At 39.7% G+C, this 17,324-nt stretch overlaps 2 protein-coding genes across 7 annotated transcripts in view; both read right to left on the bottom strand.

Annotated features, from left to right (window-relative positions):
* Positions 1 to 10,557, bottom strand: part of IMPA1 (inositol monophosphatase 1) — a 36,245-nt gene extending 25,688 nt beyond the window's left edge. The window contains exons 1-6 of one of the 6 annotated variants that reach the window (XM_040487504.1): positions 9,823 to 10,557; positions 9,037 to 9,100; positions 5,334 to 5,449; positions 4,822 to 4,955; positions 2,727 to 2,831; positions 920 to 965 (exon numbers count right to left, since the gene is read on the bottom strand). In XM_040487504.1, coding sequence (XP_040343438.1) covers positions 920 to 965; positions 2,727 to 2,831; positions 4,822 to 4,955; positions 5,334 to 5,396 — 348 coding nt within the window. In that variant the 5' untranslated portion in view covers positions 5,397 to 5,449; positions 9,037 to 9,100; positions 9,823 to 10,557. Of the gene's footprint in view, positions 1 to 919; positions 966 to 2,726; positions 2,832 to 4,821; positions 4,956 to 5,333; positions 5,450 to 9,036; positions 9,148 to 9,822 lie in introns of those variants that run through there. The other 5 variants (XM_040487503.1, XM_040487507.1, XM_040487502.1 and 2 more) reach the window with 5 other exon arrangements.
* A 3,331-nt stretch (positions 10,558 to 13,888) lies between these two features.
* Positions 13,889 to 16,404, bottom strand: SLC10A5 (solute carrier family 10 member 5). Its single transcript, XM_040487440.1, is given in 10 exon segments — positions 13,889 to 14,540; positions 14,542 to 14,695; positions 14,698 to 14,750; positions 14,752 to 14,882; positions 14,885 to 15,055; positions 15,057 to 15,210; positions 15,212 to 15,398; positions 15,401 to 15,472; positions 15,475 to 15,628; positions 16,372 to 16,404. Coding segments are annotated over 10 exon segments (1,299 nt in total). The 3' UTR covers positions 13,889 to 14,350.
* Between the last annotated feature and the right edge of the window lie 920 nt (positions 16,405 to 17,324).

Here is a 17,324-nt window from a genome sequence, read left to right as displayed (position 1 = left end):
TTCCTCCTTTTCTTATCTGGCAAACTCCTAAGTTGCTAAGACCAAACTCACATGACTGACTTCCTAAGACCCCTTCTGTTACGAAGGCCTCCCCAAACCACTCTAGGCGTAACTGGATATACCTTCTTCATGTTCTCACAGCCTTTTTTCATAGTCCCAGCACATATTTATCTGTTTACACATCTAACTTTTGCACGAAGTGTGAGCTAGTTCAGTGGCAGGGACAGCACACAGCCCAGGGCCGATTATATGCTCAAGGCTCCTTTAGCTTCTTTTGGATGTTCTCACTAATTAACACACTTTGTGCCTAAGATGCGTTTTTATTTTCACAGATTTCTTGACTCTCTTGTATACATGCTGGTCAAATTTATCACAAGCTCCTTGAAGAAGATGTTAGTACACATCACTGTTTGACCAAATAGCCAAACAAGGAAACATAATAGCTAGAGATTATATTCTATTGGGTTTTAGATATAGCAAGTAATTGAGTTCCTGAACACACTCAGCATTTTCCAACCATGCTTTGGCCACTGCCGCTTTCTGGTCTTTCCAAGTCTCCCTTCACTGACGCCTAGTAAGGCATTCCTAGCTCCAACCCTACCACTTCTGTTAAGCATTTAGATCACAACACCCATCACATCTGACTCTATCACAATAGATCATGGTGATTAAACACTGAATTGTATTTCAGTTACTTGCGAGGTTTTTTTCAATTCTTGCTTCTCAGAAGACATTAAATTTTTATTCTTACTGGAAAAGGTATCATGCCAACTTTAAGAGTTCCGTAGTGTATTTTGAAATAATGCAGCTATGTAAATTGAATGTAGAGACAAACCTAAATTTATTACAAAGACACATTTACTCTTTCTCAGAAAATGAGAGCAAGGCATTTTACCAATCATACATTTAAACAGCATACCTTTTTATTTACAGTAAAGCCAATTGAAACAGCTACAAAAGGAAACCTTAAAAAAAAACACACACACATATACATATTTATCAAGATAAGTATTACTTTCAATAAACATGTTCTTTCATAACATAACTGACTACATACTTTTTCATATAGTCTCATCCCTCCTCCCCCAGAACAGTGTGAGTAGTATGTAATCTTTGTGTAAATAGTGAGGGGAGAGGTGTATACATACATACACATACATACATAAAGGATGCTTCTATAGGCATGAAACATCTCTGAAAGAATTCCCAAGAATGTGGCAACAGTGGCCACCTCCAGAAACTGGTCCTGAGAAACTGGGGTCAGAAGTGGGAAGGACACCTTGCACTGCCTGCCATTTTAGATCTCTGGAATGTCATATGTCATGAATATAGTAACTATATAAAATAATTTTTCCAAAAATAAAAACAAATTCAAAAAAATTTTAATTGACCATGGTTAAAAAAAGTCTTTTTTGGTCATTTCTCCCACAGGGGACCTGTAAACATAGGTATTAAATTGTACAGAATAAACTGTTTCTTGTCTTTAACACCAAATTTGGAGCTTCACATCTGAAAAGTAAACTGTTAACCACAGTTATTGCTGTGGCTGCATGAGGGTTTTGAACACATAGGTTGTAATTTCTACTCCAGAATCAAGACGAAGAAAATATGAAAAAATGTGTTCAACTATTGAAAATAAAAAGTTTAAGAAATATTTGAGTTTTCATTGTAACAAAAATGGGATCGTAGCATATACCCTCTGTATTATAGTCTTCTATAGGTTATACCACAACATCTTTCCATGTTAACACTCCACATACAGATTTGAAATCTTAGCTTTACAGACTTTAACAACTCTGAATTAGTAAACATACGTATACCTACATGGCAACTTCAAATATAACATCTATGTAAGTCCACCAAACTAGACTACCCATTTTAACGGTCACTGGCAATACCCTTGGGCTCTCTTTCAGTGCTACTACACAGAGATGCAGACTTACTTTGTGCCAGGCACTACACTAAGTTCAAAGTACTACTCACTGAATCTCAAGAACAAACAGTTCTATGAGGCAGGTACCGTACCATTAATATGTCTATTTTATACATTAAACAACAACAACTGAAACTTAGGAAGATTAAATAGCTTGCCCAAGGTCACAAAGCCTATAAAAGAGCATATGGGGGCACCTGGGTGGCTTAGTCGGTTAAGCATCCAACTCTTGATTTCAGCACAGGTCATGATCTCAGTTTGTGGGATGGAGCTCTGCATTGGGCTCAATGCTGTCAGCTTGAGATTCTCTCCTTCCTCTCTCTCTGCCCCTCCCCCTGCTCATGCGTATACATGCACACACTCTCTCAAAATAAATAAACTTTAAAAAAAGGCATCTGGATTCAAACCCAAGGCTGTTGATCATGCAACCCATGCTCAATAGTTTCTCTCCTGGATTGAACCCACTCTATATAGACAACATTTTATATGACCCCCACCCCCCCATACTGATCCCACTAGCTCCTTAATCTCAAAGCAGCAATGTTACTTGCTTACATTTTATATGGCTCCAATAGTGAGAAAAAGAATGGTGAACAGGGCACTTCACTGCACAAGTCCATGACATGAATATTTTGTCACCTCTTCCATATCTGATGAAAATTCTGCATAGTACATTTCACTCTACAAATTATACAATTCTCTAAAGCATCGAGGTCTGTGAACAGAATGTTCTAAAGGTCCATTCAGTTAGTATACAAACAGTAACTACAGTATTAACATTTTAAAAACATACCTATGGACAAAATTAGTTGTTCCATCAATAGGGTCAATGATCCATGTAGGGCTGTCGGTTAAGACACTTTTTTCCCCAGCTGCCACAGATTCCTCACCAATGAAACTAAAACCAAGAATGAAAAATTCAAAATCTTTATACTGCTTTCAACAATTTTCAAACTTTTACATTTCCTTATATTCAGAGACGACTAGAATACATAACAAAAGTCCATGTACCACTTTTCTATTGTTGTTCCTTGTTCCTTCAGACCGATAAAATGAGAAAACTTTATTTCTCCTGGAACAAAGTCATGTGAAAAATAAAATTCAAAATTCTCAGATGGAATACCAGGAAAAACAAAGGTACACACATGTGTACGCACACACATTTCTCGCAGATGAGGACTTATTAAGGAAATGTGGTTTTAAAAATAAATCCACAAGTTCTCTTACGCTCTTCTAAGAGGAGAACTTAACCACCCCTCGCCCTGAGTGTGAATTTGAATTGAGTGACTCCCTTCTAACCAACAGAACAAAGCAGCAGTTATAATATGCAACTCTGAAGACTCATTCACCAAATGGTACTGTGGTTTCTATCTTATTTATTTTCTCCCTCTCTCGCCTTCCCTCTCTTGCTCCAGGGCAGCGGAGGCAGCCACCATGTTATAAGGTGTGCTATGGAGAGGCCCACATGGCAAGGAACTAAGGAAAGCTGTTAGTAGACAACCCATGAGGAACTGAAGTCACCAACAATCACATAAGGGAACTTATCCTTTGACCCTAGGTGAGTCTTGAAATGCCTGCAGCCCTGACCGACAGTTTCACTCTAACTTTATGAGACTCTGACCAGAAGCATGCAGCCAAGCTACTTCCATATTACCGACTCTAGCAAACTCAGATAATAAATGCTTGTCTAGAGCCCCAAAGTTTTTAGGGTAATTAATGCAGCAATAAGTAACATAGAGATCATTAAATAAGTCAATGAGAAAGCAAATTACCCACCAAAATTACTGTGTCTGCATGCCTTCCTTAAGCATGCTATGTAATAAATCCCAGGTGAATTTGTAAATGGTGTCTGAGTTCATTGGCTTTTTTTTCCCTTTATTGATTATTTTATTTCCTTTATTCAATACTGAACTGTCCTATAATTATGGTTTTCTTTTATCCCTTTTTCACTTAGCTGTAAAACCTTTTTTATTGAGAGGAAGTATATTTAGCCACAGCTTAAAACATTTTTTCTTCTCAATGGCTAAAATACCAGGAATAGTCAATGGCATGAACAAGAAGGAGAGAATGACAATGTTAAAACTTTAAAGTGGTGGGACGTCTGGGTGACTCATTTGGTGAAGCGTCCAACTTTGGCTTGGGCCATGATCTCACAGTTCACGAGTTTGAGCCCTGTGTCGGGCTCTGTGCTGACAGCTCAGAGCCTGGAGCCTGCTTCAGATTCTGTGTCTCCCTTGCTCTCTGCCCCTCCCCTGCTCACGCTCACTTGCGCACTCTCTTCCTCAAAAATAAAAAATTTTAAAGTGATGATGATGTTTCTACAATATGTCTGTGTGTAAGAGAGCCCTGATTTTGGTATTTTTCTCTCAAAATCGTTAGAGTTACCACCACTCTACAATGTAAAAAAGTTTGCAATATAGAGAATAAAACTCAACTTCTAAATCGTGCCTATGGCAGACATTTGTGACCTTAGCTTCCCAGCATCCAAACACTACTCCTACTATGTAGGAATCCAAATAGCCCATTTGCTACTTCCTGGCAGCTTGAGTTTGGGCAAACAACCCGAGTTCAGCAAGATGTTCCTTCCCAGGATTTGTAATCTTAAGATAATGAGGCAAAGACATCCAAAGCTATAGCAGAGTCAACAATGAGGCGACTGGTGGCATGTGAAGCAATGGCTCCTGTGGCATCTCAGCTCTGTCTTCCTTCCTGGTTTCTGCCTAAGCCCTGATCTCAGGGTTTCTGAGCCACCCACCACCCTCCAAATAAATTGCTTTGCAGCTTAAGTCAACCAAAGTCAATTTCTGTGTCTAGATTCAAAATTTTTGTCTAGTACATGGACTCTAACTACATTTTAATTTATCATGTGAGACTAAAATAAAAAATACCTGTGAGATGGATACTTTTCCTTTATGGAAGAGAGAAGCATTTTTTCAATTTTTTGGTCAGTAGCTGTTACCAAATCAGCTGGAGAACTTTTGACCATGACATTCATTTCATTTTTTATAGCTTCACGAACCACCTGAAAAGATTTTTTTTTGATAAGCAAATAGAAAATGCATGTCATTTTAAATTAAACAAAAAGGTGAAATATAGAAATGGTTTAAAACATTCAATCTAGTCTTAAATGATGTTCTTAAAAATGTCTTACCACAATGTACACAAAATAAACCTTTAGTGGTTAGGACCTAGGTAGAAAGTCATAAAATCATACATCCTATTTTAGATTCACAATTGTCATCACAAAAAGTTTAGTGACATAAAATCAGAGTATTGACTCCGTTTAAAATGTTTAGTAAAATGAAAACAAGTGCAGATCAAGATACATGTTTTATTTCACACAACAACCACATGCTGTCCACATCCGACACACAATGGCCAACAAGATTTCCGTTCATACCTCTCCAGCCTGTCTTGCTAGGGTTACTGCATAGTCCATGCATTCCTGCCAAGGATCAGCCATCTTCTGAGCAGATTTAACAGGAGTCAGGACAAAGCAGTTAAAAATCCCTAAGTCTTAATTACAGAATAGTTAGTTCACAAAAACAACTCAGTTAGCAAAATACTTTCATTTTGGATTTGCCTTCTTCCGTATCTTAGAGTTCAATATTTCTCAAGATTCACTCAAGGTCCATTAAGAAATATTCTTAACCTCAATCTCTTACATTGTAGAATCATTTACATAACAAAAAAATACTCCATAAAAGTGTTTCCTAAAGTGCCCACAACATCACATTAAAAAAAAAAAACAGGGGCACCTGGATGGCTCAGTCGGTTAGGCGTCCGACTTGGGCTCAGGTCTGATCTCATGGTTTGTGAGTTCGAGCCCCACATCGGGCTCTGTGCTGATGGCTCAGAGCCTGGAGCCTGCTTTGGATTCTATGTCTCCCTCTCTCTCTGACCTTTCCCCACTCACTGTGTGTCTCTCTCTCAAAAACAAAAAACAAAAAACAAAACAAAAAAAAAAACATTAAAAATTAAAAAAAAAAAAACAATCACGGGCACCTGGGTGGCTCAGCTGGTTGGGGGGCTCAGTCAGTTGAGTGTCCTGATTTCAGCTCAGGTCTTGATACTAGGATCATGCAATTGAGGCCCATGTCAGGCTCTGCACTGAGCGTGGAGCCTGCTTAAGATTCTCTCTCTCCCTCTCTCTGTCTCTCTCTCCCTCCCTCCCTCCCCTCCTCCTTCCCTTTACTCCTCTCCCTTGCTCAAGCTCTCTCTAAAAATAAAACTTAAAAAGTAAATTAAAAAACAACATTGGTTTGGGGGATGGAGAAAGAAGCACATTAAGTATTTTAAAAGATAGGTGCATGCTTGAGTGGAGAATAAAGTGAAAAAAGAACACTGGGAATACTGAAATTAGAGAAGCTTTGAAAGGAAGGCACAGAAGGTACATGTACTAATGAACGTCAGGCAGTTTGGGGTTTTACATATGAGGTTTTTTAATGAGGTTGTAAAGATACAGAACTTTAAGCTCAGAGATGATAATTTGTCCAAGGTTATATGAACAGATGACACAGAAGTTGAATTCATTTCTGATTTTAAAGTCCTCTGATCTTCTATTACAAAATCTGAGGGAAAGAAAATTTGGGGACTAAAAAAATAATGAAGAAATTTATTTCCCAGAAAAAGCCAACATATTTTTGTCTTCTGTCTAGTTTTCTACTGACTTCTGAAAAGAATACCAAAATAACTCACCACTGGCTTGACCACACTCTAAAATCGGTACCTGGGACAGTGAAGCTTTTCGAGGGGTCAGACTCAGAAAAATGTGTCATCATTTATAAAGCAACTCCAATTGTATCACCTTTATAATTGAGAATAACTGACACACAGTCACCTGAAAGACTACTCACAATTCCCTACCATGGCATTCCCAGTGTAGGAAAGAGAAGAAAGGGCAAAGGGCATATACAGTGAGTGGTTTCTGCTTGTAGTCCCTTTTTCTTCCTAAGAACTTTTTTTAATATAAAAGGGAAGCCACTTTTTGAGTTACACAAGTAACTGCTTAGAGTATCTCAAGAACTGTTTTCAAACTCCCCACCCCCCCATTCTTACTCCTATTCCGCTCTTCCAGGCTTAACAGATCTAGATGTTCTCACAATGCATCTGCTTCCTTGTCAGAAACTGCTCAAGCCACTCATATCTCTACCTTCTAACAGCATGGCTATAACTCCCACCAATCCTTTAATGCCCATTTCAAAAGCTACCCTTCCTTCTACGGATTCTCTATTCAGAATTCATTATTTAATCATTTGATAGCTACTTGCTGAATACCTATTATATACTGTGTCATGGTGAGGAAAAACAGGCCCAGTTCATACTTACTCGCTAGCGGGTAGACATATATTTTTTTTAAGTCCATTTATTTAAAGAGAGAGAGAGAGAAAGAGCGCACGAGCAGGGAAGAGGCAGAGAGAGAAAGAAAGAGAATCCCAAGCAGGCTCCGCAATGTCAGCACAGAACCCGATGTGAGGCTCAAACCCATGAACCAGGTGATCATGACCTGAGCCACCCAGGTGCCCTTAGGTGTTATTAAAACCAAAACCAAACAAACCAACAAAACACCAGAAAAAAAAAATAAAGGCTAAGGAGGAGAAATGCAATGAGAAGCATGGAACAGGAAAGCTTTAACCTGGCTTTCAGTATCAGATAAGGTTGCCCTGATGACTGATTAAACCAAGATCTAAAGGACAAATGAACAGGTATTAACTAATTGGACTAGACTATGGGATGTAAGTGAAAAGTAACTAAAAGGCTTAAATGTGACAGCCCAGAGCTCAAAGAAAGGTAGGAGAAATGAGACTGGGGTGATAGTAGGGATCATCCCAATCAGAGCCTTAGAGGTAACATTTGATTTGAGAGCCCTGAAGAATCATTTCACCTTGGCTACTGATGATAACAGATTGGAGGGTGGAGGTTAGAGTGGAGAGTGGATGCTAGGCAGACTGGATTGGAGATTTAGAATTAGAATGCAGTAGTCCAGAGAAGACCTGACAGTTGGCTTGAACTTGGGAGAATGGAGGGAGAGATATATAGAGAGAAGTTGAGATAATCAAGAGATATTTGCTTTGAGAGGTAAAGTTGGGGACATTTAGCAATAATTTGGATATAGGTTAGGAAGAAGAGGAAGAGTTCAATGATGCCCAGATTTTCCACTTTAACAACTGAATGGATAATAGCGACATCTTTTGAAACAGAGAATAACAGAAAAGAGTCAATTTGGGAATTTGGGTAGGAGGTAGGGAGATCAAAAGTTTAATTAGTAGAGGTCCGGGAGAGACTTTATGAAACCAAAAGGAGACATCACTAGGCAGTTGAACGTATGGATCCTGAACTCATAGAAGAGGTGTGGCCTACAGACATAAATACTATAGAAGTCACCTGAGTAGGCAACAACCGAGTCCTGAATCTCAATGACATTCCTTAGGAAGGAACATGCAGGGAGAAGCTGGGAAGATGCCTTGGCCTGGAAGAGCTCATAAAACTTGGTGTATCACACTTAGGGTACTCAGGAATATCTTCCATAGGTTTTGATTATTTGTGTTAAGTGCCTTATATTCCTAACCACTTTGAGCAGACTTCTCGACCGAAGAGAGAAGTAATTTATTCACTTTCATTTTCCTAAAGACAAACACACCTGAAACATTTTCAACTGTTTCTGTGCTGGTCACAGCCTTCCTGACAGTGGGAACACAGCCACCTTCCTGTCACCAGTTCCCAGCAGCACGACTGCACAGGACAGGATCAGGGGGTTACACTGGGACTGCATGACCCTGGGAATATGCCAGGTCTCTGAGCTGCCTTGGAATCAGTAAAATTTAAAAGAACTTACTCGACATAAGCCGCCGCAAAGGTGCAGAGAGAGCCCGCGAGCGAAATCGCTACACGCTGTGGGGTCACTCCGCGGCGGGGGTTAAGGACAACACTGCAGAGATATAGCGGCCCCAGCTGCGGCCTCTGTCCCTGGGCGCCAACCCCTGCACGACTGACCGCGCCCACCCACTCCCGCCCGCGGAGGGCCGCTCCGCAGCACCCAGGCTCGAAGCTCCCGCCAAGACCGCCTGAGAGCCGGTATGGGGTAGAAGGAACGCAGGACGTACCTTGAGTTGGAAGAGGTCAGACTCTATCACTAGACTACCGGCAGGATCCGTGGCTGTGTTCTTCCTGTGAGTGAAAAAATGTTCCGGACAGGAAGTCCCACCCCTGCGGCCCCGCCCACATAGGCGGGACTCCGTCTGGGATAGATCCGCCCAGATTGCGGCGTTTGAGGCTCTAGCCCTGTCCTGACCGCTGGATCCAGAACTGCTTAGGCATTGGAGATTTGGCCTCTTTTTATTTTTTTGTTCTAACCTCCTTTCTGCAGCCTGTGCTGTCTTCAGGAATTCAGGAAAACTTGAGAAATTAGGTTTCTTGGGGCGCCTGGGTGGCGCAGTCGGTTAAGCGTCCGACTTCAGCCAGGTCACGATCTCGCGGTCCGTGAGTTCGAGCCCCGCGTCAGGCTCTGGGCTGATGGCTCAGAGCCTGGAGCCTGTTTCCGATTCTGTGTCTCCCTCTCTCTCTGCCCCTCCCCTGTTCATGCTCTGTCTCTCTCTGTCCCAAAAATAAATAAACGTTGAAAAAAAATTAAAAAAAAAAAGAAATTAGGTTTCTGGTTCTTCGTTGACAGCTATGATAATCTTGCCAACTACATAGCAACTAGTGTTGATTTGTAACCAAATGAAATTTTCCAGGCATTTGCAGAAAATGTCACCAGAGTCCTGTTTATACCTCCTTTAAATGAGCATGGTCTCACTGATTTGGCAAAGCTGCTAAAAGTCAGTGTAAGCAACGTTAAGTCAGAAGATCAAATCTTACTTCTTATTCAAATAACACTTCAGGCTACCTACCTCAAATGAGCAGGAAGTCCAATCTTTTTCTAGGGGCCTCAGATGCTACTTCACAATTGTTCAAGTCAGTGTTGCTTCAGTGACTGTCTGTCTTCCAAACACCTAAAATTGGATAATCTTTTAGCGCGCATATCTGGTTTTGGCAGTGCTGGAAACTGGTCCCCCACACAATCCAAAAGATTTTTGTCCAGTGGTCTGAGTAGTTCAGATGGCTGCAGAGACCTCAGTACCTGGTACATTGCTCTCGGCTTCCCCAAAGGAACAGTTTTGAAACCTACAGCCCTATCTGCAGCCATTTTTCCAAGTCCCAAATCATCTGGCTATTCCATGGTGGTTGGGGGTCAGGCAGGTTCCAGTATCAGCAACATAATATGTCAGGACAAAATCTGCTTCTGATATGCCTGCCAGGTCACCATTCCAGACTTCCCTAAATGCGAGTTCCCTCTTCAGGGTCTCTGATATCCTTTCCTACCAGCTGACTTCCATCCATGAGAGTTCTAATTCTACTAAACCTCAAAATGGAAAAGAGGTGAGACTCAATGCCCCTGATACTTTCCCAGACACCTGACTATACAAGGAGGGGGTTTGGGGAATGGCCTTTGCCCAGCCACAAGGTGCCAAGGTCACCCATGGGCAGGAGTAATAGTGCCCAATTACCCTATATTTGAAAAAAGAGGGACCAACTTGGTGATTCTTTTCCCAGCAATCTTGGGTATCTTGTTAACTCTACTTAAGTCTCTGGAGCTGACTTCTTTTTAAAATTTTTTTTTCCAACGTTTTTTTTTTTTTTAATTTACTTATTTTTGGGACAGAGAGAGAGCATGAACGGGGGAGGGGCAGAGAGAGAGGGAGACACAGAATCGGAAACAGGCTCCAGGCTCCGAGCCATCAGCCCAGAGCCTGACGCGGGGCTCGAACTCACGGACCGCGAGATCGTGACCTGGCTGAAGCCGGACGCTTAACCGACTGCGCCACCCAGGCGCCCCAAGCTGACTTCTTTTAAATAGCAACTCCTTTTACTGGGGGGAAAAATCAGATTCCACATACCAAGACTTTATTAGTTAATTATTTAGTGGACTTTGATTTTAAAATGAAAGATTTACATACAGTGTACAGGTCCTCAGGGATGCAGTCTCCAGGATCTCTAACAAGCTTTTGTGTTTTGACATAACAGGTTCGAATTGCAGATAGAATTTTTATTCTTGGAACAATGTATCATAGAATCACCCCCTCCTGAGGGTTGGAAAGAAACTTTATAAAAAAAGCATCTTACCCCTCTATCTCTGGATCTTTTTGTCTAACCAATCAAGGCTATATAAAATGGTATGAATCCAAGCAATCAGACAGCATGCTCTATGCCCCTCATTTTTTAAAAAAAAAGGTAACTTGAATAACTTCATCCCCATCCATATTAGATAAATTTTACCATGTAAAAATCTGTCTTCCAGGATACATCTGTAAGAGAAAATATATTCCAAATTCCATCCGTGTACATTCAGCTGCTTTTAAGGTTAAAGATCATTCAAGTATGTACAGAGTAATAATAATAGAGTCTACTATGGGCTAAGCATTGTTCTGAGGACCTTTGACTAATATTAACTCACTTAACCTTCACAACAATATCATTGTAGTGTCATTATCCCCACTTTGCACATGAATTTAGGCCTAGAGAGATTAAGTAACTTGACCAATGTCACTGAACTGGTGACAGAACTGGAACTGCAGACCAAGGCATTGTCTGGTTCCACAGTATATGATCTTGACATTTATAGATATTGCTCATTAATTAATTCAATGTTTAATGAGATCTCTATTCAAGGCATTGAGGTAAACATGGTAGGGAATTCAAAGAATAGCATTTGTCCCTGCTCTCAAGAAGCTCTTATTTTTGTTTTTGCCTTAACAGCATCTATGAGTGGTTAATTCCCACCAACCTGAATCTTCTTCACATCACCCCATCACCTTGCCTATGATGTTAGGTCCTAGAGTTTTAGGCCAGAACCACAGACTTAAGGAATTGAGCAAGATCTTAAACCTCATTTGAATATGTTCATTTTACAGATTTGAAAAACGAAATGCAGAGAAGTGTCTTATTCGAGGTCACAATGCAATGATAAAGATTAATGACAAAGTGTAACTAGAAAGGCAATTTCTTGTCTCCCAATCAGTAACGTGTGTGCATGAAAATGTATGTAAGTTAAATTTATATAAGCTTAATTATAAACTTCCTAAGCAGAGATTTCTGTTTAAAGGGGTCAATAGTAAAATATTCCATGTAGGCAATTATCATTTTATAAGGTGAATAAATAACCACCTATCACTATGCCACACCAGGTCTTTTATAAATCTTGGTATTCATATACTGGGTTTGGTGAAATTAGAAAAAAAGAATTTGAGTTGTCATATTAGCTGCCAAACTAAATAAAATTTCCCTAATACTATGGGTATGACAGTGAATATCACAGAGGAAAATGTTCAAAGTTTTAGGCTCCATACAGAGATACCAGATTAACATTTCAAACCAACAGCTATCTCAGGGTCAAAGTTTACACCAGGATAAAAAAGCAGCAGCTAACACTGAACATGTACCATGTGCTAGTACTACTCTAAGTACATATGATCTCATTTAATTCTGTGAAATAAAATTTCCGAACATGAGAGATCCCATTTTGAAGCTCCATTTTCCTTTCTAACTAGTGAATTCGTGAACTGGGTCCAAAGTGGCAACTGTTTTATAGGTAGTTGCTAAAAAGAACTGGCATTAGGACCATAAAACTGTTGGTTTGAACTTCATGAAGACAGAATAGTTAACTAAAACATAGTAAGATTAGTTGCATTTGATAGCACCAATAAAAGTCAGCTCAACTGGTGGGGACCAATTAAGTTTTTTTTTTTTTTTTTCTCTTTATCAAAATCACGTAAGCAACACAATTCTTTCTCAGAATAAACTCTTGCTTTGCCCACATGAGTGGGGCACTTTTCTGGTTGCTAACAGAATCTGTGTTCTCTGAATTGCAACTGCGACACTCCAAAGAAAAGACCTTTATTTTTTCTTTAGTTTTGCCTCTTTTTCTTAGTTGACAATTCTCACAAAATTCGACACAAAATTCACATTACCACCTCCATTTTTTTAGGTGAGGATACTGGCCTATAGAAAGATTAACTTGCCTACTCCAGGGCTAGGAAATGTGAGGAGCAGGATTACAGAAATATTTCTCAATATTGATGCCTGCATGATCTTTGGAGACGAGTACAAATGAACTAGATGCTAAAAACTGCCACTGAAAATTGAGAAGTGTTATAAAACAAGCACACTATTCATTTGGGGCCTAGTCTTTACTTCAGCCCTTTATTTGAATAAGCATGCAGGAAATGTGCTAGACATGGGGAGTATCAAAATGAATACTGCTTACACTGTCGTGTTGTTTATATATTGTGTTTGTAATTCTCATGTTCAAGAATTTATAGCAAAACAGAATATGACAGGAATATAAACAGCTGTAAAACAAGCCAAGTTGGCTAAATATGAAATATAAACAATTGTGAGGAAAATTTAGAGAAAATCTCACTTACAGGTTGCTAAGTGGGATTAGCAGAAGCTTCATGGAGAGGGTGACATTGGAGCCGGGTCTGTAGGAATAGTCAAAATCGAGGTAAAGAGGAGGTAGGCCTCCTTGTATGTTGTAGGAATAGCATGAACACAGCCATATTCATGAGATACCAAGTCATCCAGTTTGAATGGAGCAAGGTTGTGTGTAAGAAGTGGGAGTGGAGATAAAACTGGAAAGAGAGAGTGAAGTCAGGGAGTATAATAAACACCTCGCTAAGAAATACAAACTTTATTCAAAAGGCAAAGAAGCTTGTAGCAGGGAAGATACATGATCAAAGTTAGATTTTAAAATTAACCTGATAGTGATTGGAAAGTGGACAGAAGGACCAAAAGCGACTTAAAGGTTTAGGGAAGCAACAACATAGGGCAGAACAAAAGTGATATTACTGGGAATGAAGAGACTGGTGAAAAAGATATTATAGGAAACTTTTTGTAGGAAATAATTTGACTAAAAAGGAAAGAATGAAGGAAGAAAGGAGAAGAGGAAGAGATGACCCTGTGTTTCAGGGCAAATGGTAATGTCTTGAGTGGGAGATGTGCAAGACCAGGTAAGTACAGTTAGGACAGCAGAGGTGCTACATTTAAGACGTACTGATTCTGATGAGCCAATGAGAGACCCAGATAGGAATTTACATATTCATTCACTGTGTGAGCATTTACTGTCCGCCTATTCTATGGAGATCCCTTCCCTAAATACTTGGGATAGATCACAATCACTACAGAAGGAATATTTTCTTATTGCTCGTCCCCGTTTAAGAGACAATAAAGTGTCCTATTCAAATCCAGTTCTCTAAAACATTTCCAAACCAACATGTTTGAAAAATGGGCACCTTCCTCTGAATTTCTGTACATTAATGGTCTGTAGTGAACTGAAAACAGGCATCATTTTTTGATATTCTTGGAATCTCCCACAGTACCTCATTCAGAGTGGGAATTCAGTAATGCAGTTTGGCCAGGGGATTTCTTTTTCCTTTTATCTTCTATGATAAGAATACATCTTTTCTTAGCCTTGTAAAGCAGAAAGATCAGTAACATTTCACATCCAGAATACATGGCCACTATAAAAGGAGCCACAGAAGCTAAGTCGGCCTTGGACTGTGAAAAAGAATTGAATAATGGCAGAGCTAAGAAACGGTATCCCACTTTCAATAGCAACAATTTTACAAACAAGAACAGGCAGCACAAAAATTTTAACAAAGTTGTACCCAAATAACAAACCCAAAGCAGGAACTAAGACATCCCATGAAAGCTCCTCTAGGTTATTTCTAGAAACATTCTGAAAGTCAAATAAATCCCTGCAAACATTAAAATAAAACTCAGGTCTAATTATTCCCTCCAGGAAGTTTGCTTTTTCAGGAATGCTACACTTGAGGACTATTCCAACTGATGTTGGAATGATGAAAAGGAATATGGATACAATTTTAGAAACAGCAACATGAAATGTACGTGATGTAACCCTAACAGCCTACTATATATATAAGAATTGGCAAGTATCATTATCAGGGCCAATAATGTTGAAGTTATCAAAATGGCAAAAAATGAGATCTCCATCTAGAAGCAGATCAAAGAAATAGACCCCACTCCTCCTGGGCATGTGTAGGTCATTACAAATCCAAAGCGTATGTTGTGCCTCTTTTAACACCAAATTCTGTGTCCAAAGAAATCCATAAAATGGCCTAAGAAAAAAATTGTGTAATTGACCCAATTTGCCAAGAATTACTGGCAAAGGAGTCTTTCATACTGTTTGAAACATCTGCAATTCAATATTGCAACCAAAAGCACTTTGATAGAATAAGCACTAGGGTATTTCAGTCAATACGCATTAATGCCTTGAAGACCATCTTTGCTTTGTTTAGGCACTTTGACTTTAACATTACCTCTTGAATGAGTCTTTCTTGCCTACCTTCAGAATCCCATAGTTGAATGTTCAAATTTGTGTCTCCATCTTCACCTGTCATGAGGTTTTTGTCACAGTCACCACTTGAAGCAGTTTAAGATCATCTAATTGCAAAAAGAGATGGCTGGAGTCTGGCCACTTAGCTCCTAACTTGATCTTCTGATGACCATTTCTTCATTCTTTGTGAAAAATAGTTTTTCAGTCTTTGCTCTATTCAGAACACTGAGAAATGACTTCCTTGCCTCTCCCAGAGTCATAAACCACAAAAGCAGGACGAAGGCAGGGAAATAACAAGTTTGCTAATCATTCTGAAAGTTTAAATAAATCACATATGCAGCAAAACTGTTTTTTAAAAAAAGCTACAGAACATTCTTTTCAAGTGATAGGACTTAGGTAACAATTGTTTTGCTGGATCAAAGTCCAGTAGGAGCATGACTATCAAGCTTTTCAAAATACAAAGGTATCTAGTGAGGGGCGCCTGGGTGGCTCAGTTGGTTAAGTGTATGACTTCAGCTCAGGTCATGAGCTCATGGTTTGTGGGCTTAAGCCCCACATTGGGCTCCTTGCTGACAGCTCAGAACCTGGAGCCTGCTTCAGATTGTCTCCCTCTCTCTGCCCCTCCCCTGCTCATGCTGTTTCTCAAAAATGAATAAACATTAAAAAAAAATTTAAACAAAGGTAAAAACAAACAAACAAAAAAACCCACAAAGGTATCTAGTGAGTAACACAACCTGTTGAACTTGTAGTTATGAAAATGTAAAAGCCACAGCTTTAACAGATTGGATTTATCAAGCCGAAATCTAATCTCTTTCCTCCAGGCTTACTCAACTAAAAACCCTAAAAAGAAAGCTTGAGAAGGCTCTCTGATTTCAGGGTAGTTTAGAAATGAGAAGCTAGAGAGACTTTCTCTCTTCCCCACAGTCTTGTTCTCTTTAGGGGACTACTCATGCTGGAACCCCTGGTCCCTAGAGTCTGAGGATGCTGGTACCTGTGTCTCTTCCAGACTGGTCTGCTCCACTATCTGGGACCTGACCTAACTTACCACCAGTATCACTATTGACACAAGTCCCTCCATGCTGCTGTCTCTTCTCTAATCAAGGATAGGACCTCTTCTTCATTTTCCCCCTCAATCTCTGCCAGCCTTACTTCCCCTTTTCTCAGCACTCATTGCTATTTTTCCTGGTATATTTAGCTTTAGTTCAATTTATGAGGCATGTGTTGATCACCTACTATGTGTAAGTAATTATAACAGATGCTAAGGTATTTGGTCTGTGTTAAAACTTTCTGGTATTTGGGAATATATTTAAGGATTATTTCTACTTCTGGTCCTGTAGTTTCTGATAAAAGGGCCACTGGAACATCATAGCTATATTTACTGTCTGCTTACTCATTTGGCACCTGCTACAGAGTTTTGTATTATAGTTATAAGAATGTATATTTCTCATCATATTCACCGCCACAATTATAATCAAATTCTTGTTTGTTAAAGTAGTTATTTGAGTGCCTACCAAACAAATGTGTCAGTAGTTGACAGAAGTCAGACGTTACCTCCATTCCTTGCATGAAAGATGAAGAGAGAAAATGAATATTCTAAGTTTATTCCTTTATTTAATTATACCTAAAACCACTATATGTGTCCATGATAATTAAAATAGAAAAGGGACAAAGCCTTCCCCAACAAGGGACAAAAACAAATAGAAATTATTTCTATTCCTTCCATGTGGTAGTACTTTGTTGAGTACTGATGGAATATATCAGTCAGACACATCACTTTAAATATATTTTTTTAAGTTTATTTTTGAGAGCGAGAGAGTGAGCGCGAGCAAGCACGAGCAGGGGAGGGGCAGAGAGAGAGGGAGACACAGAATCTGAAGCGGGCTCCAGGCTCTGGGCTGTCAACACAGAGCCCAATGTGGGGCTCGAATTCATGAATGGTGAGATGGTGACCTGAGCCAAAGTTGGACACTTAACTGACTGAGCCACGTAGGCACCCCA

This window comes from Herpailurus yagouaroundi, unplaced genomic scaffold (genome assembly GCF_014898765.1).
Source record: "Herpailurus yagouaroundi ecotype Mexico unplaced genomic scaffold, PumYag 165, whole genome shotgun sequence".
Classification (NCBI taxonomy): Eukaryota; Metazoa; Chordata; class Mammalia; order Carnivora; family Felidae; genus Herpailurus; species Herpailurus yagouaroundi.
The sequence above is the reverse complement of the archived record's forward strand: the minus strand, read 5'-3'. Positions and strand labels throughout refer to the sequence as shown.